Source organism: Punica granatum, chromosome 4 (genome assembly GCF_007655135.1).
Source record: "Punica granatum isolate Tunisia-2019 chromosome 4, ASM765513v2, whole genome shotgun sequence".
Taxonomy (NCBI): Eukaryota; Viridiplantae; Streptophyta; class Magnoliopsida; order Myrtales; family Lythraceae; genus Punica; species Punica granatum.
This window is the reverse complement of record NC_045130.1, coordinates 39,990,911-40,013,736: the sequence shown is the minus strand read 5'-3', so window position 1 is coordinate 40,013,736 and position 22,826 is coordinate 39,990,911. Positions and strand designations below refer to the sequence as shown.

General features: G+C 38.4%; 3 protein-coding genes across 4 annotated transcripts; 1 reads left to right on the top strand and 2 right to left on the bottom strand.

The window, feature by feature from the left end:
• Nucleotides 1-218: 218 nt before the first annotated feature.
• LOC116204797 (probable NADH dehydrogenase [ubiquinone] 1 alpha subcomplex subunit 12) lies at nucleotides 219-3,055 on the bottom strand. Of its 2 annotated transcripts, none has more exons than XM_031537097.1 (5): nucleotides 2,872-3,055; nucleotides 2,176-2,202; nucleotides 1,368-1,456; nucleotides 850-959; nucleotides 219-743 (listed from the first exon to the last, which is right to left on the bottom strand). In XM_031537097.1, exons 1-5 carry the CDS (start codon nucleotides 2,958-2,960, stop codon nucleotides 570-572), a joined length of 489 nt encoding a protein of 162 aa, XP_031392957.1. In that variant the 5' UTR covers nucleotides 2,961-3,055; the 3' UTR covers nucleotides 219-569. The 2 variants fall into 2 exon arrangements, with proteins under 2 accessions (XP_031392957.1, XP_031392959.1); XM_031537099.1 differs by lacking the exon at nucleotides 2,872-3,055 and adding an exon at nucleotides 2,339-2,795.
• A 5,010-nt stretch (nucleotides 3,056-8,065) lies between these two features.
• Nucleotides 8,066-11,260, bottom strand: LOC116204996 (ER lumen protein-retaining receptor B-like). Its single transcript, XM_031537402.1, has 6 exons — nucleotides 10,777-11,260; nucleotides 9,743-10,008; nucleotides 9,290-9,405; nucleotides 8,664-8,737; nucleotides 8,515-8,578; nucleotides 8,066-8,402 (listed from the first exon to the last, which is right to left on the bottom strand). Exons 1-6 carry the CDS (start codon nucleotides 10,865-10,867, stop codon nucleotides 8,366-8,368), a joined length of 648 nt encoding a protein of 215 aa, XP_031393262.1. The 5' UTR covers nucleotides 10,868-11,260; the 3' UTR covers nucleotides 8,066-8,365.
• Nucleotides 11,261-12,026: 766 nt separating this feature from the next.
• LOC116204994 (protein EXPORTIN 1A-like) lies at nucleotides 12,027-22,457 on the top strand. The gene is given in 32 exon segments (XM_031537400.1): nucleotides 12,027-12,072; nucleotides 12,075-12,139; nucleotides 12,862-12,978; nucleotides 13,525-13,617; nucleotides 13,699-13,770; nucleotides 13,939-14,046; nucleotides 14,116-14,198; nucleotides 14,761-14,899; nucleotides 15,000-15,068; nucleotides 15,170-15,247; nucleotides 15,397-15,459; nucleotides 15,556-15,600; nucleotides 15,737-15,844; nucleotides 15,949-16,047; nucleotides 16,541-16,744; nucleotides 17,117-17,176; nucleotides 17,292-17,402; nucleotides 17,630-17,727; nucleotides 17,972-18,080; nucleotides 18,256-18,321; nucleotides 18,401-18,499; nucleotides 18,583-18,663; nucleotides 18,749-18,838; nucleotides 19,066-19,151; nucleotides 19,255-19,335; nucleotides 19,426-19,608; nucleotides 19,907-19,973; nucleotides 20,365-20,475; nucleotides 20,591-20,698; nucleotides 21,038-21,319; nucleotides 21,420-21,524; nucleotides 21,640-22,457. Coding segments are annotated over 32 exon segments (3,234 nt in total). The 5' UTR covers nucleotides 12,027-12,041; the 3' UTR covers nucleotides 21,763-22,457.
• Nucleotides 22,458-22,826: the final 369 nt, after the last annotated feature.

The following is a 22,826-nucleotide window of genomic DNA, read 5'->3' as shown; positions in this document are numbered from 1 at the left end:
TTCTTCTCAGTCCCCCCATTTTAGCGGATTGAATCAAACTTGATGTTTACTCAGAAGGAAAGATTAATAATAATAAGGTCCCCATTATCACTTCCCCCCATTTCCCTCCTCGACTTCTACCAAACTCTACTATTTTCCATCTTCCTTTATCTCCACACGATATGAAACTCGGCAAGGGAGAATAGTTGGCCGTCTCCCTGTAAAGTGGATGACATACATAAACAGTAATAGGACACATCAACATTCAGCCAACTACCTTTCCAAGCTCAAGTGTCAATGTCTGAAACAATAGATCTAGAGAGGGAAGCCTTTCTGTCTGTTCCGGAACCCATATCCCACCAGTTGCTGCCTCGAGCAAAAGTGAAAATTGGGACTGTCCCGGACCAGCACAGTTAGTACTCAGACAGACAAAACCTTTGCCACAAGAAACAGAACTGCATCAATCACCAGAGTACCAAAAAAAGAAAAGCAGGAGTTGAACAACAGAGAGTGCTAATTGTTTTAAGTTTTCAAGCCGCGTAGAAATTATTTGCAGAAACAACACATGGATGATTGAAGCTCCCGCATTGCTACTGGGACTGGGACTCTGTCGTCTTAACAGGCTGCCATGGCTGGTACCTGGTCCAATCTCTCTGACCAGGATTGAGCGCATGTCCCTTTGAATGATATATGAACTCATCGCCTTCTCCAGAGAAATTCTCCTTGTGCTCGATCCCATACCTCCTAGGTTTCAGCATCAAGAGCTGCAAGTAACAAATCGATCCTTTTCTATGTTTAGCACCTCCCACTTTTACTGTCAATGTCCACCCCAAAAAAAAATAATAATAAATCAGAGATAGAATCACATGCCTCATCTCCTGTGTGATCCGTTATGTTGTGGAGCCAACCATGCCATTCAGGTGGCACCTGAGAAGCATTATAGTGGCCCTTCTCCGCATATTCTACCCATCTGTGTCTCCCTGCAGTTTTACTTAGAAAGTCACAGCACTAAAACACAGCAATAAATACATGACAGAATGATCTTGACATCATGCATTCTAGATCCTCATCTAATATCTGGTATAATGCCAGCCTCTCAATTCCTGACCAACACGTAAGCACTATTCCACCTTACTAAAATGTTACTTCACATAAGTATTAAGTAGTCCAAGATGCCACACAGTTCCTGGTAGAGTAATATGTATCACAGTGACTCTACCAAGATAAAAATACTTATTATATCCTCAAACATACTACAAATCAAAACCATTTTTAGACAAATTAATTCTAATCTCTTCCCCTCATAAAAAAATTAATTACAAATAGTGGAATTATTAGATAGAGACACAGACAGCTGCGTATTATAAAGAAAGGAACAGCCAACTAACCATGTTGAGCATTCATGTTCTCGTAGTACTTATTACCAACTTTATCCACACCCACGAGAGTTGCCCCAATATTGTGGATTTTGGTTTGCCTGCAGCAAAAAGATAAAGGTCATCGCACATGTAGAAGGTAAAGGCTGATCCAGATGCCAGCTTCACAAAAGCACTGCTGATTGTGCTTCGCTATACATCAAATATCAATACATTAAAGTAGGAGAACATGTTCACAGAGTTAGATGACAAGGATGTATTACAACAATGAATTACATAAGCCACCCCCTACTTCCTTGTAAACAGGTTCCTAGAGAAATTTGAACAAGATTAGCGACCCTTTGTTGTGCCAAGTGGAATGATTAGAAACCACATATGTAGGAAACCTTTGCAGGGATGAGCTAAGCCAAAATAGTTGAAGAATACTCTTTCTAATCCGAGTTGGTCCAATGGCCAATTTAAGCTGCAGTTATTTTAGTATGGACAAATACATTTACTCAATAGTGGAGAACATAAGGCTCTGAATGGAACTGATTGATACAGCCAACTGGAAACTTTAAATTAGTCGGAATTACATTTTGAAGTAACGGCATGGATTTACGCATTGGCAAGGGAAATCCCTTTAGTTGGGGTTTTATGAGAGAATGGTAATTTAATTAATTCTGAAGACAAAAAAACAAAAGAAACCATTGCTTCTCTGCCTCCAACTCCAAATATATGGTGACTCAATCAAAGAGAATAAGAGGAGCCCCTCCGCACTGCAATTGAGCAATTTGATGAACAAATTGAGTAGAGAGTCCAAATAGCTTCTGAGACTTACAAGAGGTTTCCATCCAAAAGGCACTTCCTGCAAGTTGTCATGCAAGAGAAAATGAGTCAATTGGAGATAAATTTCAAAAGAGAATTTTAATTGCATGTTTGAGAAACAATGTCAGCAATGAGTATCTAATTCCATTCTGTGCAGCAACAAGTTTGACGGATACCGCAAAGGCATAGTTGCAGAAATGCCATTGAAGCAAGCGATCACCCGGGGTACCATGGCTCATGGTGTCAGCAGAGTTTGGCGAACACTATCCTTAGTTCTTATGAAGCTAAAACTGATGAAGCATTTTCTAAAATGGGACATAGCTTCGGAAAATCAAATATGCCCCAAAACAAAATTAGTCGAAAAATTCACAACAAAGAAGCACGGCGTAAAGCGCATTTTCTCCACTATTCGGATGATAAGCCTCTGATATGCTGCCAAATCCTAGATCCAGACTAGCCAGCTTTGACTCTCTAAAGCATCAATAATAAAGGCCTAAAAAAGACACAGTCCCCATCTCAACGCCCATAGTATTTCGCATAACAGGACGGCTGAGCTGCGGAATTCATATCGGAGTTCAGTGACCAGCATACATAGAGCTATCGACCTTGCGCACTCAATCCGTTATCGAGCGCATAGACGAACAGCAGGTGTGAAATAAAAACGAGCAAGTATTCGTCGTTCATCGGAGATAAGAGAAGAGAGACTGACGCGTAGCCGTCTTCCTTGAGCTCGCGAAGGAAGTTGCCGAGCCCCTTCTCTCTGATCGCCTTCATGGCTCCCCTCACCACCGACGCCATCTCTCTTTCTGTCCGTCTCTACGAAACGCCGGCACTTTCGTTTCGGGAATTGATTGATGATTGAATTTGAAGGGACTGAGCCCGTTTGGCACCTCCGGCATTTTGCTATGGAACCAGACCAGGTTGTCCGGACTGGATCTCAAACGACATCTCATTTGATGTGGGCCTGATGGGCTCTTCGGGTTGTATGATATTGTATTACATGCATGAGGTCAAAGCACCCAACCAACCCAGGCCCTTTCCGATACTTTCCGCGGGAAGATGTTCATGAGCCCAACCCTTTTGGATCTTCTCATGCATGCACGTATTGGCGTTACACATTGGACTTACATGACCTGACGTTATCGTAATAAACTAGGTTGGACACCCGCATGATGTTGCGGGTCCAAGCTCTCTACTCCACCGTATAGAGTTCATTCCTTATGTGCATAATGAGAATAATAGATCGATAATTTGGAATGAAATTTTTAACTTATTTCTTGATTATATCATCAAACCTAATAACATATGAATTTTGTTATTTTAAGCATTTATTCATAAAATACATTAGGATAAACTTCAAATCACTTGAACCAACCAAAATTGCTTATACAGTTGTGTAATTTTAATCTTACAATCATTATTTTAGTGGCAAGTATATTATGCATGGTAAGTATATATTTTTATAACGTTAGTTCTCAAATTACAATACACTATAGTAGTTTTGTTAGGTACCTATATTGTTATATAAAGTATCAAATTAACCCCTAATACTAAATTTTAGTTTGATACTATTAGTTTATAATATACGAATACTTGTATTGATCATTGAATTTAATAAAATTAGTCCATTTTATTTATTATATTTTTGCTATAATATAAAAAGAAAAGGTAGAAGAAAGAATTGATAAATTCGGTTAAAATCATCACAATGAAAAATATTCTAACACACCAACAACGCCAACTTCTTCCTTTCATTCCCCAATATTTTATATAAACAAAAGTTGTGTCGTTATGATTTTGTGAAAAATAAAAATGCGCATGAGTATTAAAATAATATTCGGCTCCACTTTTGTAAGGTATGACCTATTTTGGTTAATCATATCTATAGTTATATGTTAATTTTGAAATTCTTTTGAAGGATTGAAAATAAATCAAACGAAGGGATCAAAAGGGGGAAAAAAACAAAAATTTGTAGGAAAATATTGAAAATGAGAAAAAAATCAGTTGAAGTGGAAAAAGTCAAAAAGGGACACGTACCCTGTTCTCCTTCGATACACCTGCAAACAAGAGTTGTACTATGATTAGAAGATTTATTTAAATTAATAATACAAGAATAAAATATTGGAATAGATTTTGCATATATTATCAATCAATATATTAATATTTTCAAAAAGAATAATATATAAACATCATTTAAAATTAATTAATTAAGGAAAAAAAAGAGAGATGCGAGGCTGTGGTCAACCTAACACTTTGTATAGATAATAGGGAGCGTTATTTTAAACAAAGAGTTTGCTTGAGAGTACGATATGAAATTCTTAATCATTTTTTCTTATAATTTTAAGCAGATTTGTTTTTAAAATTATTATTTGGGTCGAAATTGCGGTTGAAAACGTAATTTTCTCAAGCAAGTTAATACGTGCTTATGAAATATATTTGTGTTTATTATGTTTCAACTTTCAAGTATTAATAATTAATTTTTTATTTTATTTTCAGCAGTTTTAAATTAGTTTCCTCCAATTGTTTTAACTTATTCTAAAATTAACGCTTATTTTTTAGCAATTTTATTTTAGTACTTTTTCATTAGCAGCAACACTCCCCAACCAAGCCAAATTGTAAAGGCAGGAGAGAGGGAAGAGGTAAGAGTGAAAAATGTGGTAGATAGAGTATGGGAAAATTGACCCACAGTGCAATAAGTATTAGAAATGTAATTGTCTAGTATATAAAAAAAATGTATCATAATAATACAAAACGTTTCAATGTTGTTATAATCATGTACATTTCATCAAAATTTCATTAACTATATTATTAATTGTTGACGTAGAGTGTCCACGTGTCGCCGTTGTCATAAGGCACCAATCAAAGCACACCACATCTTTAAGAAATAATGAAAAAATTAATATTTTCAAAAAAAAAAGGAAAAATCACAAAAACTTAAAATAACATTATAAAAAATTTTAGAATTTTTAAAATTCCATTAAAAAATTCAAAATTCTTAGAAATTGGAAAGTTTAAGAACAAATTTTGAAAAACTAAAAGTAAAAAGAAAATCTTAGGAAAAAATAAAAATAATAGAAAATTTCAAAGAAAATAAAAAATACATAGAAATTAAATTAATGAATATAAAAAAAGCATTTGGTGTTGGGAAAGGGGGTGGAGGCATCCGCATCGACCACTCGCCATCCGACAGAGGCCGCCAACTCACCCCCTAATTTGAGAGATTTTAGTTAGTGGGATCTCTCAAATTCCCCTCTAGCAACCCACCCTCGATTGAGGTCGTTAATGGGCTCAAATTGGGGGGCAGGCGGCTGGAGGGGATGCACCCCCTTCCAATTTGAGAGATCCCACCCCATTTGAGGTCCCCAATGTGGTTTGACGTCGACGATAATAGAGCCGAATGACTTGTGGGACGCCCCAACACCTAGTTTGAGAGATCTCTCAAGTTTTGGGGGATCTCTCTCAAATTGAGAGGTGTAGGATCGTCCCCGGCCGCTCATGGGTCAGATAACATTGACGACCTCAATTGGAAATAGTTAGGCAATAAGAGTGCCTCGCCCTATTCTCCGACATCGAACCCTTTACTTATTTTTAAATTTTCATTATCTTTGTGTTTATTTAATGTTTTTGGGTTCCAGAAGAGTGACACGTGTGGCACAGTTGGATGGAATATTGATGGTATGTTAATGCTATGAGAAAATTAATTTTTTGTAATGAAGGTAAATATGAAGCTGTAGGCTAAGGCCACTGTCCTCCTTGAGGCCCTAAGGAGAGTTCAACTCAATGAGGATGGGCCTCTACCGCCACAAGGAGGAGGTGCTTACCCGAATTCACCTTGCAAAGATCGTGTCCTCCTCTGCTATCCTAATTTTTATCAGTGTTGGATATTTTTTAATTTCTTTGAATTTTCGAATTTTGTTAAATTTTTAAAATTTTATTTGTTATTATAATTTATGTATTTGCATGAATGTTGAAATTTTTTCTTAATATTTCTGAATTTGTAGATATTTTTCTAATGCTTTTAAAGTTTTTATTACTTTTCAATTTTTTTATTATTTTTCTAAAGTTTCATTTAATTTCTCTTTTTTCAAAATTTTTATTTTATTAAAGATTTGGCGTGCTTTAAATGGTACCGCGTGGCAAAGGTGAGATGTGGGCACGCGGCACGCCACATCAACAATTAACGATAGAATCAATGGATATTTGACGAAATGTACATAATTGTAACAGCATTGGATTATTTTGTACTGGTCTGTTACTTTTTTTCATTTCTTACATTTCCAAAGTTTCTTGCACAACAGGGGCAATTTTGCCAGGGAAAATAGGTCGTTAGTTATGTACAATAATAATCACTAGTCCTCCCGTACACACTCCCGTCTTTACATCAACTCTGGATTCTTATTTATAATGATTGATTGACAAAACAATCAATCATTATAAATACATAAAAGTTGACAAATGCAACAAAAAGTGCCGCGATAGCTTTACAGGTAAGCAAACTAATCAAAGAGCACGTGCGTGTACGTAATAGAATCTGATAGTTTTTAATAAAAGAATTTTATAATACAGTATTTTAAACATTTATATATATTAATATATATCATTACAATTTATATTTTCTTTAATATTATCATTTATGAGATTAAATGATAACTTTGATCATAAATAATAATTTTAACATTAAGATTATGAAATAACTCTTATTAAAAAATGACATATTGAAATTAGTACGTTAGTGAATAAGTTATGAAATAGGTAAAAAATTGAAAAACTCACGATTTTAAAATTGAAAAGCTCACATCTACTATAGCAAAATAATAGACATGTTTGGTTATTAACATTGTCAACATTTATATGGCTTTATATTGTATTAAAAATTTACCGATCAAAAAAATTATTTAAAAAAATTTGTTATTGGAAAAAATAAAATAAATATTAAGAAAATAATGATTGATCTAGGAATCTATATATTTGTATGTTTTGATAATTTTGAAAAGCAAAAATAAAAATTTCGAAGCTTAATATGAAATGAAAATAATTTTAAAAGAATTTCACGAAATATGAACCATGATTCTTGTGCATAATCCATGATTTTCTTGTAAGTCTTGCATGTGTTGTCTCAATACTGCTTTATAATCTAATGATTTTGAAAACGATTTGTAATATTTATAATGTACAAACAAAAGAATCCTAAAGATGTAATTTGATTTTCTAAAATTTTTGTAAGATTCTAGTTTCCAGAAATTTTGTTGATAAATGATTTTGGAATATATTAGATTATATAAAAGTTTTAGGGTTTGATATATTTTCTATATATATATATACTTAATACACACATACCGCAGCAATATATATATATATATATATCTATATATATTCCAGCAGCTCGCAACAATATATATATCTGTATATATACCAGCTACCTCTATTTCTATATATGTTATATTTGTATTTATATAAAAATATAATGTAGTATTGGCTTTCTTTTTTCACCCGCTAGAATCAAGCCCAAAAGATACCTATTATGTACCACCTGTCTCTATCTATAAAACAAAAGATTTTATTTGAAATATTTTATTAAGTTTTATGTTATAAAATTATAAAATTAAAAATTTTAACTAAAAAAATCGAAAAAATTCAATTAAAAAACGAACTGAGACTATCCGGCCAGACTCACCTCTTACATTGCTTTTATATATATATATATAGATTAGTAAAGATCAAAATAGCACCTGCTCGAAAATAAAAATATAACAACACTGGAGAAGTTCGTTGCCTCCATTCCGACTATTTCCTACGAAAGCATTGGGTCGAGCAACTAAATCTACAAAATTCCAGAGGTTGACACTTTTTTTAACCCTTTATTTATTCATTTTTTTATTATAAATTTATGGAACCTAACGAGATAATGAAAAAAGAGGGAGATGAACAATTTGCATCTTGCGGTCAAAAAGGGCGGGGAGGAGGCACCTTAACCGTACTGCCTCCATAGAAAACAGGCCAAGAACTAAACACAACGCTGTACCCACAATTCTTCCAAAGTAACTCCTACAAATTACAAAGGGCTTCAATCTACGGTACCTACTAACAGGGGCAGCACAAAAGCTGTTTTTAGTTCCACCTGTAGATTATGTACCATTTTGCACCAAATCAAACTAGTGTCCCATGCTCGCCATATCCCCCCATCTACTCACACTGCAAAAACTTCATGCAGGAAGCTTCAGCTTCTCGTGATTCTTCCAGCTGCAAGAAACAGAACGATATTCATGTTACAGGCACAATTTACAGTTCATCTGGCAACCTATAACACTAAACCTTGTAGGTAGAAAGATCAAATTTCACAAGAGAATTTTACCTCTTAATGTAATAGTAGAAAAAGTCAGCATAGAGAGCAGTTTGAAGTAGTCCAGAAACCCAGGCTGTTCATGTAGAGAAAAGATAAGCGTTCTTTAACTGTCTTTGAGGCTATAACTGTACCCAAAAGCAAGAAGTGGAGAAACCTACGTATCCAGCGAACTTTGTGAAGTTCCGTGAAGAAGCGATAGATCCAGTTGACGAGATATAAAGCTCGGTAGGCACTGCACCGGGAGATAGTAAAGAAATTAGAAAGCCATTTAATCATCTTATCAGGGGGCAAACTCCAGAAGGACACAAATAATGGAGCTGGCCAAACATGAGAACTCAGCGTCACTCAGTCAATATAATTCAATGCCCCAGGGGCAGATAAAACGTAATTGCTTTCCCCAGGTTATTTTTCTCTGGATTTCTTACTGATTGTCGTATATCAGTCAGATTCTCTCCAGACAATTGCAATAAAACTCTGATACTTCTCTTTATTAGTTTGTAAGAGGCTCTCTAAAGCCCGCGATAAGCGTAACACAATCATGCCCAAGAAGCATCTGACCCAGGCATAAGCACGAGTTAAATGTTAAGGGCGAGGTCAGAAAAGATGGCTGTCGTAATGAAACCAGAAGAGAGTTATCATGAAAGACAGCACCCAGTAAAAAGAAACTGAGACCTCACTAATACCACAGGGAACAAAGAAAACTGCAGAAGCTTCTTTTGAACAAGCATCATCTAGTAATCACAAGAATCACAGGAAATACGCTAGAAAACACAAATAGGCCTACCCTAGCAGAAAGACATAGGTCCCTGTCAAGTTGTCAATGTTGCTTGACCTTTGAAGTAACACCAGCTGTGGCAAGATTGCTACAGCTTCAAGATATATTGATGCTGTCCACAGGATCTGCATCATAATTTTTTTCCATCATAAGGAATGCGGAACATGCCAGTAAAATGTAAGTGATTGCGAAATATAGCAAATTGCGACACATTGATACCGTGTTTAAGCATCTTGGTTATTATGATAATCGTGATATGTTAAGCATTATAAGAAATAAACTGCAAATCCAAATAGGTCTTTATTGGCATAAAGTTCTATCTTTGTTATAGGTCATGATTAAGAGTTATTTTGGTTAAGATAACACACACACACACACACACACACATAAAACATAAGCTCGACCAGACCACTTATATAGCATGGGACGAGAATTTGAGTAAATAAAAGAGAAATGTCCTACCTCTGTCATGGTAAAAGCACGGGGAATTAAGATCGCCAGCACAAAGGAAGCAAGCACCAGAAAGTAATGTCTAAAGGTATCTTCGTCCTTGTTATAAGTTTGCTTCACCACTTTATGGTACCTCATGTACCATACAATAGCCATTGAAGTTCCAAGAAAGAACACCTTCATTGCGGAGTTGTAAAAAGAGAGATACCTTGTAAACAAATCAAGGTACCGCGTGAGGAACACGATGACATACAGCTCCTGAGTTTTAAGAGAGATTCCTGCGACAAAACAGAAAAACCACTTATAAAGGCTAGGACCGTTCAAGCTCCTGAGTAATGGCTCTTCGTAATGGAGGTCCTCGGAAAAGAGGGAATGAATCTGACTCGATACAAGTGACTTTAAGTTCAGCTTACGCACTAAGCTCGAGCCAAAACAGGAAAGTCCCAAGCTCAGGAGCTCAAAATTCCAACTTGATTATGCACGAGAAAAGTGTAACAGCAGACAAATTGCAGGCGCATCGGGTTGTAATCAAGGGAGAGATTTCGGGGAGGCCCTAGAATCCTATTCTAATTAGTCCAGGAACATATTGAATTGAAAAGCATTTCACTGAAGAAACAGTCTTTTATCTCAGCTGTGCTTGCTACAGAAGAAAGGGAGAAGAATAAGGTCATGTATGCACTTCAATGGCGGTGATATGCATGCGATGGTTGGAAAAATAAAAGCCAGACATCAACACGATATTCTTTTACAAAACCCCGAGTTGTTGGAAGTAAAATATATCGGCGAGGCAACAAACATTAAGAACGAAGCAAAGCATAACTACATATATATACATGGAGTTAGTATTCACAATCAATCTTAGCTTAGCTTAAAATAGGAAGGGAAAAATCGAAACAATAAAGATAACAGCAAGCAACAAATGAATTTGAGGAGAGACACCGTACACACTGCATTTGCAAAGAGAGCGAGAAAGAAAGAGAGAGGGGAAATGGGTGGGGGGGGCCATGGGGAATTCACCATTCGTTCATACATGCATACATACATACCGGTGCAGGACTTGGTGGTGCGGATCTTGAGGAGGAGGACGACTATGCTGAGGAGGTGGGTCATGTCCCCTGCTAGTCTGAATAGGTTCATGATTCCCCGTCCCCTTTCCCCTTAACTCAGCTCAGTTAAAGCTCCCTCTCACAAACTCTTCCTTCCTTCCTTCCTTCCTTCCTTCCCAGTCAGTCTATATAGTCCCTCCTAACTTACTTGATGTTCTCTGTCTCTCGTCTCGGTTCAGCCGGCCCTTCGCTTTCCTTTCGTCTTCCGATTCGCTCCTTCCAAAACCAGGCTTCCACCTTAAACGATGGCGGTTGAATGACCTGTTCAGTCCAGGGCAGTATCCTCTCCTTTTCGACGGTTGAACAGACCACTGCCCTGCACACTCTGCACTTCACGGCAGCACACCTCTCTGGCGCCGCCCACCCCTGGTGAGGTTTTCCTGAGAAGAAAGAACAGTCATAGTCATCGCCATCGGGCTGAAGCTCAAGCCCATGCAAACCCAAACCAACATATGTTTAATAAATGAAAAGTCAAACCAAAGCCTGCTGGGTTGGGTCCATGGTGCCGCTCTAAAATTGAAGCCTGGCCCATGAAAATCATGATTGACATAGAAAGAGAGTCCCAGACTCTTACTTTGATGTTTGATCCTCTCTCTCTCTCTCTCTCTCTGTATGTTGAAAAAGAAATAAAGGTCAGAGAGGCAGACGAAGAAGACGAGCCACAGCCCAGAAGAAAAAAAAAACCAAAAGTTAATAATCATAATAATAATAATAATTAATAGAGACACGCAACAAAAGCCCTCCGCTCCCTTCGTCAATTTTCAAAGCCGTTGTCCCTCTCTCCTCTCTCGCCGTTCCCTCACTCACTCAGCTTCAATTTTAAGCTGTCCTCTTATTTTAATTAAAATATAAATAGAAAAAAAATAATCCTACGCTGCCTGCTATTGCTATTGCCTGGTTGCTTTCAGTCTCCCCCCTCTCTCCATATTGCAATCAAATCACAGTATAATCTACTCCTTCTTCTTCTTCTTCTTCTTCTTCTTCTACGCAGTCTCATTTTCCTCTTTCTTCCACCCCCACCCACACAACCACCTCCACTTTCTCCCGAGTCCTAAAACCTCCGTCCGTCCGTCCTTCCTGTCCGTACTGTTCTAGGGTTTTAGCCGTCAGTCTCTGCCGTGATTCTCCGTCGTCGTCCCCCCCCCTCCCCCCCCCCCCCCCCCCCCCCCCCCCCCCCCCCCCCCCCCCCCCCCCCCCCTCCCAAAATGGCGGCTGAGAAGCTCAGGGATTTGAGTCAACGATTGACGTCGCCTTGCTTGATGCCACTGTCGCCGCTTTCTATGGTACCGGATCTAAGGAAGAGGTACGTGCGCTCCCCTCCCCTTCTCCTTTATCTTCTTCCCCCGCCCCGAAATTTCCTTACTTGCAGGACGCCTCGCGCAAACCACTTCCCCTAGGTTTTTTTTTTCCTCCTTTTTTTTAGGGTTAGCTCCTCTTGCCGCTGCCTGTCCAGCAGAGCTATGCTTAGCCACGGCATAGAGTAGCGTTGCTTGCCCTAGCACTGTTCGGAAGCACGCTATCTACGGGTCTTTAGGGTTTAAGTCTCGTGGAATTGTGCCCTCCCTGGGTGTTCCTCTGGTGCATATTGTGGTTCAGAACCCTAGTACCTCGCTTGTTTTTATTCATGAGTTGCGTTACCCTCTGAAGTTTAATTGCTGTCCACAGACAAACACCCCCGGCCCGCCTCCCTTGCAAAATCTTATCAGTCCTTTGGTTTTATGACGACAATTAGAAACTCGTTTCTCCTAATTTATGGCTAATGCTCTTTGAGTTATTGATAAGGTACTCCAGCTTCATAGCAACACTCCACGTCACTGAAGAGAGATTCTTCTGTTGTGTCTTTTATATAGGCTAATAATACGCTATCCATCTCTTTCATGTTTCATGGTTCTTACTTCAGTACCTATTAAGCTCATCGAATGTTGTGGCACTTATCTAATGCCATTATTGGTTTGGCAATATATATTTAAAATTTTTCTCCTCACGCTTTGAATGCTTTATCTGCTGCTTGTGTTGATCTTCCAGAGAACGGCAGCTGACCAGATCTTGCGAGAGTTGCAGAACAATCCAGATACGTGGCTCCAAGTCGTGCACATTCTTCAGAATACAAAGAATCTGAACACGAAATTCTTCGCTTTGCAGGTTAGGTTAGATCGAAGCATTGAGAGCGTTTCCCGTCTTTATGTTTACATTGCATCTGCTGCATTGGATCAACATCTCTGCGGACATATGTGTTGAATCAGATACCTAGTAAGGACTTGGGCATTGTAGGATGTCGAAAAATCTTTAGGTGCAGTTCTTCAAGGAGAAAGAGGGTCTTTATTACATGACTGTTGTTCATGGATTTGGATAACACCCCCACCCCCACCCCCACCGCCTCCACAATGCTCGTCATTGCAATTGCTGCCCCATTTTGCTCTCTTTCTGTTATTCTATAGAAAACATGTTACTTTGCTGCAATCACATAATTATTGTGAGAACTATGTGAATTGAGCTTCGTCCTGTTTGTGATAGGTCTATGTTCCGATTGGTTTGATTGTCTTTATGAACCTCTCATACTTTTCTGTATGGGTGTTGGCTTTTCTCCACTTCCGTCTAGTGGATAGTGCTGTGCCTCACTTAGCTGTGCAGTTACTGTAGTCTGACATTGGTTAACTATTGGTTACATTGTTTGGATTTTATTTTCAGGTCTTGGAAGGTGTGATTAAGTATAGATGGAATGCATTGCCAGTCGAACAGAGAGATGGAATGAAAAACTATATTTCTGAAGTCATTGTGCAGGTACTGTTTACGAGATTCTGCAGTGGATTATGGTGTTGCTATTCGTATATGTTGATTAAATCTGCTTGCTGTTTTCTGCAGCTTTCAAGTAATGAGGCCTCTTTACGAATGGAAAAGCTATACATTAACAAGCTTAACATTATACTGGTTCAGGTGCCATTTAGAATCTTATATCTCAGTTTTTTTAGATTTTTTCCCCTATATTGTAGGGGAAGGTGGCTTTTTGAATAATTGAGCAAACTTTCATTGGTCTCTGGGTAAGGTGGTATACTTTATAGTAGTATGTGGAGGTCTTGACCTTGTGCATTCTCCAAACTGCAGATCTTAAAGCATGAGTGGCCTGGCAGATGGAGAAGTTTTATCCCTGATCTTGTTTCTGCTGCAAGAACTAGCGAAACAATTTGTGAGAATTGCATGGCGATACTAAAAGTAAGTATATATCATTACATGTGTTGAATTCTTGTTATGGTGCAGGGCTGACATGCTTCATTTTTGCAGCTGCTGAGTGAAGAGGTTTTTGACTTTTCTAGGGGGGAAATGACCCAGCAGAAAATTAAAGAGCTTAAACAGTCATTAAACAGGTAATAGGTTTCTGTACCTTTTCCTGACATGACAATTCCAGCTGATTGTCTTGTCTAAGGATTTCAATAATTATGCCATTGGCTATAATGCACAGAGTACAGCATAACATAATAAAAATTAAAATGAGTTTATGAAGGCCTCCGTAGAAGGAATCTCACTATAGAAAGTAACTTTCTTTAGAGGCACGGCATGTTATTAAAGTGAAATAAACTCCTGAGATGGAGAGTCTGGTTTCCAGTCTGGTATGTTTCTCTTTACGGGGGATGAAAAAATGCAATTGTTCCTTGACTGCCTTCTGGGTCTATCATATTTTGCATATTGTACCTGGAGAGGGGCCCGCAGTTGGGGATATGTCTATATGCTGTTTGACTGATATTTGGACGTGTAAAATAGAGGATTTGCTTAGCTTCCTTAGCCCGTCTGTGAAGGAAAAAAGCTCTCACAGTTATTTCTCAGTCTCTATTACTATATTACAGTTGGCTGGGATTCTTTCTAATTATAATTTATCTCTCCTTTACTTGTTATCTTTTCCCTAAGGACTCTGTTGTTTGTTTGCTGCAGTGAGTTTCAACTCATTCATGAGCTGTGCTTGTACGTACTTTCAGCATCTCAAAGAAGTGAGCTCATTCGGGCTACATTGTCTACATTACATGCTTTCCTTTCTTGGATACCACTGGGATATATTTTTGAATCTCCATTGGTATGTGGCATTCCTATCTTGTACAATTATCTTGGGTGAGGTTGCTTTATATGAATTTGCATCTAAAGCCCTTATCATTATTATTATTTTATTTGTGTAGCTGGAAACTCTGTTGAAATTCTTTCCAGTCCCATCATATCGGAATCTCACCCTTCAGTGTTTAACGGAGGTTGATTCTCTCCTGCTCTGCTTCTTTCCTGTTCTGCTTAGGAATCATCTTGTTCTGGCTTTACAATGCTAACTGGCAATGGATTATATTCATGTTTGCAGGTTGCATCACTTAATTTTGGGGATTTCTATAATGCGCAGTATGTCAATATTTATAATATCTTCATGGCACAACTACAGGTGAGCACGTTATTGCTTTTCTAAATTCCATGGCAACATAAACTCGTTCACTATTGCATCAGTATTTCTGTTAGTGATGTAAGCACCTTAGGAGAATCTGTTATTATCCTTTTCTCTCGGTTATGTGGGTGCTTCTTAATAACCTGCAGGCCATTTTGCCTCCTGCTACAAACATTCCTGAGGCTTATGCAAATGGTTCTAGTGAAGAGCAGGTTCGATATTCACTTGGCAGTTTTCTTGTGATGCTGAGACTTATCCAATATCACCCTCATTATAGTAGCTCTGACATTTCTTTCCTTTCCTTTCAGGCCTTTATTCAGAACCTGGCTTTATTTTTTACTTCATTTTATAAGGTAAGTTCTGCTTTATGTCGTGACGAAATATTTTCCAGTCTACAGTTTGGGCCCTGCTATAGCTTTAGCATTTATGAAGGTTCTTAATCATGATTTATGTCTAATTAGCTACTTGCTCTTTCCCGCTTTGCTGCAGAATCATATCCGGGTACTGGAATCAACTCCTGAGAATGCAACTTCACTGATACTGGGCCTTGACTACCTTATAAACATATCATACGTGGATGACACTGAGGTTTTCAAGGTCTGCTTTCTACCGTATCTGGTTCATCTTCTTGTCCTTGAGATGTTCATTTTGAATCTAAGCTGTTTTCTGTACTTTTTTTATTTTTTTTTAAAAAAAAACAGGTTTGCTTGGATTATTGGAACTCCTTAGTGTTAGAGCTTTTCGAGACACACAATAATCTGGAGAATCCTGCTGTTTCGGCAAACATGATGGGATTACAGGTAGTTTTTTTGAATATTTGACATGATAATCAGATAATGTCAGTGTGAAATATTGCTAGTTGGATCTGGCCATTTCTTGCCCTGCTCTGGAATATATTTGCTCTGAGATATTATTGACGGGCCAACATGTGAGTTGAACATCATGGTAGTTCTTTGGATGCATGGATGATTCTGTTTCATCAGACCACTGGTGATATTGATCAGTGGTGTTTCTTAGTTTTAGCTTGTTTTGTATACTGTTGTTATTGCCAGTAATGAAAATTGTAACATATATATGACGGTGACAAGTCTCTGATGAAATTCCTCTCTATTATTTGCATAGGAATGGTTATGATTTTTTTACTAATTTACTTATATCTCTCCTATTACGAAGTGTTCTTGTAATCCGACCATTACTGAGCCATCCTCTTTCAGCTATCTTAGTTTTTCTTTTGTTGCTCTGCTAACCAAATGGGCTCTTATGTCAGCTTCTCTCTGTCCATGAATTTTGCAGGTACATATGATTCCTGGCATGGTTGATGGGCTAGGTTCTCAATTGTTGCACCGGCGACAACTTTATGCAGGTCCTATGTCAAAGCTGAGAATGCTTATGATCTGTCGTATGGCCAAGCCTGAAGAAGTTCTTATTGTTGAAGATGAAAATGGCAATATTGTTCGTGAGACAATGAAGGATAATGATGTTCTTGTCCAATATAAGGTAATTTGTGCTTCACTCATTGAGAATCATGCCTATGAACCTCCTATGTTGCAGTCCATTGTCAATCAAGATAAGTTCTGGACATTGTTTTGTGAAATTTTTGAACACGGTGCTAGCCTTGCTTTGGCGAAGAGTCTGGGGAAATGTGATGATGGTTCATTAATTTATGTCTGCTGTTACTGTTTCTTTAGTCATATGCATAGATCAGTTATTTGGCATGCACAACTAGACTGCTCCCTCCTTCCCTCTCTCTCTCTCTCGCTGTGTGTGTGTGATGTAACTGCATTCAGGAAGCTTGTTCCCCAGGTTTCTGGCATTTGTTCCTATTTTCCTGATAATTCTTGCGTGGTCGGATGTATCCGGTTTTTGCAGATCATGAGAGAGACACTTATATACTTGTCACATCTTGACCATGAGGACACAGAGAAACAGGTATTATGTGTGGATGTAGATGGATGTGCAAATCATCTATTTCTCTTCAGGTCTACTCTTGGTCAGTTAGATTAGATAAATATGACTTTCTTCCCTTCTCCTTCTATCAAAATAGATGCTGAAGAAATTGAGCAAGCAACTGACTGGTGAGGACTGGTCATGGAATAATTTGAACACTTTATGCTGGGCAATTGGTTCAATATCTGGCTCCATGATGGAGGAACAGGTATACATGCTTCCTTACTATTGCATAAAATTCGATCAAAATGTTTTCTTTGATAGGGAAAAATGGATATCTTTGCCAAGTGAAATTGTAATGAGTGGATAAGCAATGTTTTAGGATTTTCCCTGTGTTTCTCTAATTTGAAAGTACACGTTGAGATCAATTTCTATCATTGCTTAGTTTAAATCATCGGATTTTAATATGATGCAACCTTAATAATGTTTCGGCAGGAAAACAGATTTCTGGTGATGGTCATTCGTGATTTGCTGAATCTGTGTGAAATCACAAAGGGGAAAGATAACAAGGCCGTCATTGCAAGCAATATTATGTAAGACATTTCATTTTCTTTTTTCTTTTTTAATTATATGTCTGTATGCTATTGTAGGATGGAAGGCTATCAAGTTTTCCGTTTTTTGTATTTGACATCTGTTTCTATATCATCACTATATATATTCCGTGTATTTTCTCTCCCACTTACCGGTGTAAACTAATTGTTGAAGAACCTTTCTAGATTGTTTCTCCTGGTTGGGTTGGAATTCTTGTTTTCTTCATTTTCTGTTTTGCTTTTCCAGGTATGTTGTTGGACAGTATCCCAGATTTCTGAGGGCCCATTGGAAGTTTCTGAAAACTGTTGTGAATAAGTTGTTTGAATTTATGCATGAAACTCATCCAGGAGTCCAGGTACCACATTTGAACATTTTTATCTCCAATAACTTGTTCATTGATGGACTATTTCAAGTGGATGTTGTTAGTGACATAGTATTACCAAAGGCTGTGAGTAGGTGATAGTTGCTGGTATGTATTTTTGGTTTGTCTTGTTCTTCTGTATACTAACCAAGCACGAGATCTTTCTCAGGACATGGCCTGTGACACTTTCTTGAAAATTGTTCAGAAATGCAAGAGGAAGTTTGTTATTGTCCAGGTAGGTACTTAGATCAAATCTATCTAGGAATTGTTGAAGAGGGTTTATGTTAATGGAAGCTCCAATTTCCCCATGTCAGGTTGGAGAAAATGAACCATTTGTATCTGAACTTCTTACTGGCCTTGCAACAACCATTGTGGATCTCGAGCTCCATCAGATCCATTCCTTTTATGAATCTGTAAGAGATTCACATTTTCTGGATGCTTTATCTAATATATGGAGGACCAGCTGTTCTATGCGTAACATTATTATGTTTTTCAGGTCGGCCATATGATTCAAGCTGAACCAGATCCCCAGAAGAGGGATGAATACCTCCAGAGATTGATGGGACTTCCAAATCAGGTTGCTTTGACTGGGATTTTTTTTAAAAAAAACTCTTCTGAAATATGCTGCCTTTAAAATGATCACATATTATTAATCGGCGCAGAGATGGAATGACATTATAAGCCAGGCCCGCCAAAATGCTGATATTCTAAAAGACCAAGATGTTATCCGGAGTGTACTGAATATACTGCAGGTGCACCCTTCTTACTGTAGCTCCTGAATTTTCATTTGAGTGTCAATGTTTTTTCTGAAATTTGATGTTGAACCGACCGTTAATGTGCATATGCACATATGCATGCAGACATTCATATCATTCTATTTGTTTTAAGACACCTTATTGTTCTTCTACAGGATTCCCTTTTGAGGTCTTAGTTCATTATTTTGTCTTTTTTGGTGGTCACGAGGTTAAAATTTTTGCAGACTAATACCAGTGTGGCCAGTTCGCTTGGGACGTACTTCTTATCTCAAATTTCGTTGATCTTCTTGGACATGCTTAACGTGTATAGGTATCAAGCTGGTTATTCTAAGTGAAATCAAATCTGCGGAGGAGACTTGCCTGATTCTGCCTTTGCATATTGATACCTGATATATTCTTTTTTGATGCAATAGAATGTACAGCGAACTCATATCGACTACCATCGCTGGCGGAGGCCAATTTATCTCCAAATCATCCTTTGTAAAACTTTTAAGGTAAAGTTTGTTTCTTCTCTTCCAGATACAACCTTTTGATCCATGCAAGTTGATTTCCTTTTTCGTTTTTCCCTCTCCGCTTGGGAGCAGATCTGTTAAGAGGGAAACTCTGAAGCTTATAGAGACATTCTTGGACAAAGCGGAGGATCAACCACAAATTGGAAAACAGTTTGTGCCCCCGATGATGGATCCTATTCTTGGTGACTATTTGAGGAACGTGCCGGATGCGAGAGAATCAGAAGTTCTGTCACTCTTTGCCACAATAATTAACAAGTAGGTTACTGAAATTGGTTGTATCTAGTTTTATTGTGACAATCCATAGGATCTTCATGTCTTCTTTGCTGAACCACTGGATGCTAATTTTCTTTAAATGCTTGGGATGATAAATTTAGTTTGTGTTTATGTTGTGTTTGATGTTTCAATTAGTTTCTGAAATCTTAGATGAAGTAAGGAATTGCAAAGAAATGGCTAGACTGGTTTTGTTGTGGTGATGCTTTGCATTTATAGATCTGCGTATCATGGGCTTAAGCTCTTTGAATTTGTAACTTCTTTCCCTTTCGCTATATTATAGGTATAAGGCTGAGATGATAGAGGATGTGCCTCGCATATTTGAAGCTGTATTTCAGTGCACCTTGGAGGTAATACTGCTTTATCTTCATATCTCATATATTTTAAAAGGGCTGTCAAACTGACCAATAATTCACTGGATTTATGCTGTATTAGATGAATTAAAAGAGAGATTACTTAGAGCTCTTCGATGGCAAGTAAAAAGATGTACTCCAAATACTTTGCACTCCTTATGTGTCATAGTTTTACCCCAAAAAAGGAAAAATGAAAAATGTGGTAATTGGAGAAGGTATCTGTATTTCTTCCTTCCCTTCCCCCAAAATTGGTGACTTTATGCAATCAGTGAACCCCTATGGCATGTCTGGTAGCAAATCATGATCTAATGGAGATTGTGTTACTCTACTGGATTTATTCTTCTATTTTTTCCTGGAAGTAGTTTGATTGACCTCTTGACTATGGCAGATGATCACAAAGAACTTTGAGGATTACCCGGAGCACCGGCTGAAGTTCTTCTCTTTACTCCGAGCCATTGCTGCTCACTGTTTCCCTGCTTTGATTAGATTGTCAAGTCAGGTCTGTCTTTATTAGAGAGCTTAACCTGTCTTGGTTTCTTATTTCATCTCAGTCTGTCCTCTATTAGTTGTATACATACTTTGGCTCGTCCTCTGAGTCTGTTTTCTCATTTCAGCAAATCAAGCTTGTTATGGATTCCATTATTTGGGCTTTCCGGCATACAGAGCGAAATATTGCCGAAACAGGGCTCAACTTGCTGCTGGAGATCCTAAAGAACTTTCAGGTATCCTGCATATATTCTTGTGTTGTAAGTGAAGTTTGTAGTGCACCATATGCTATCCCTTTCTTTTTTGTGTACCATAGATGTACTTTCCAATGGAGTTGCTAAATCGTTCTATGAACCTGTAACAGCATGTTTTGTAATTACTAAGGGTATGTATAAATGTGATTGTCAGGAAAGATTTTTAAGCATGCCTTTTTAGGAAGACATTAAGGTTTTATGTTAGCGTATGTTACTATTTACTGGGAAGTTCTTGTAGCAAGTAGTTTTTATAGCGATAGTAATGTTCCTGATGAACTTGTGTTATGTGGGATGCTTATGACACTTTTATTGTTTGGCCAGGCTTCAGAGTTTTGTAATCAGTTCTACAGGACATATTATTTGACGATAGAGCAGGAAATCTTTGCGGTTTTAACGGATACGTTCCATAAACCTGGGTTCAAATTACATGTTTTAGTGCTGCAACACCTATTTTGCCTTGTGGAAAGTGGTGCTTTGACAGAGCCTCTGTGGGACTCCTCCTCGTCCACTGTTCCTTATCCATATCCAAATAATGCGATGTTTGTTCGTGAGTACACCATCAAGCTGTTGGGAACGTCATTCCCCAACATGAGCCCAGCAGAGGTTGGTGACCATCATGAAGGCCTTTTGTCCCTACTTCCCCCTCCTTGCAAAGTCTTTCTACATCTGGATGGACGTGGACTAATTTTGAATGGAATTTCAGGTTACTCAATTTGTGAATGGGCTCTTTGAGTCGACGAATGACCTCTCCACATTTAAGAATCACATAAGGGACTTTCTTGTCCAGTCTAAGGAGTTTTCAGCTCAGGTGCGCTGCTGCATTCACATTTTCAGTCTAATAATATAATTGAATAAATAACCAAAAAAATTATTCCTATGCTGTTGTGTGGGGGTATGTATGGAACTGGGCTTCTCTTGTGCAGGATAACAAGGACCTATATGCAGAGGAGGCTGCTGCTCAAAGGGAAAGGGAACGACAGAGGATGCTGTCTATTCCAGGGCTCATTGCACCCAACGAGATTCAAGACGAGATGGTGGACTCATAAATTGCCTCCATCTTCTTCTCTATAGCTTATAAAAATTTGCCGCAATGCCTCCCCTCCCCCCAAAACCGGAGGTTTTGACTTGATTAGCAGTGCCTGGGCAGCCTCAAATCTGAAGTGCGTCTACGAACTGGACTGATTTACCTTCACTAGCTAGCGGTTATTTTCTGTGCCTAGATCTAATTGAACTGGTTAAGTGTCACGGGAAAAGTTGCCATTGAGCTTGGGAGAATGGGGCTGCTGGTGGTGATAATAGTCTTGGGGCTCGGGTGTTAAAAAAGTAAAACAGATTATTAGGTGCTGCTGATTGTAGGCAGAAACTGAGCCATGGCCAGAGGACCAGAGGAAGAGGAGGGTAAGTGAGTAAGGCTGTATTTTTGTTTGACTAGTAGGGGAGTTGGAGACATTTTTAGTGGAAATGTCTCATTTTCAATCATACTGATGGTTTGATTATTGTCGTTATGGTAGGAGATAGTCCATGGTGCATTGATAGACGGGTTGTGCGGCTATCGATCTAGATCTATCCGTTGCGCTGTCTTATTTTCCTCTCTTTCTTTCTTTCTCGGATTGTTATATCTTATTTCCATTTTATTATTTTTGTTATTATTATTATCTCTTTGGGGGAAATCTGTCAAAACTTTTTGGGTACTCTATTGTGTTGGAATGAAACTCACCAGTATGAATAGGTTTCTCGCTTGTGCTTTGTGCCTGATCTGGCCCTGTTCGATAGAGAATGCCATCTATGTTTGCTTAAATTTGTTAATGCTTGTTGATGAGAACTGCCTTTGTTTCATCAGGCAGCACTTCAGTTCTTAACAAAAGCAAAGCAGATCAATCGGGTGCCTTTTTTATGGGCAGATAACGGTGATGGGAATTGGGCTGGCAATGGGCCGGGCCAGGGCGGGTACATGAGGACCTGGGCCCGGCCTGTGCCTCAGACCTGGAGGCCCGACCTGCCCCGTGCCCTGTCACGGGTCTGGCAGACAATGCCCATGGCCTGACCTGTTGTGGGCGGGCATAACCGACTTGGCCCGTTTAGGCCGGTGCTTCATTTTAAAAAAAAAAAA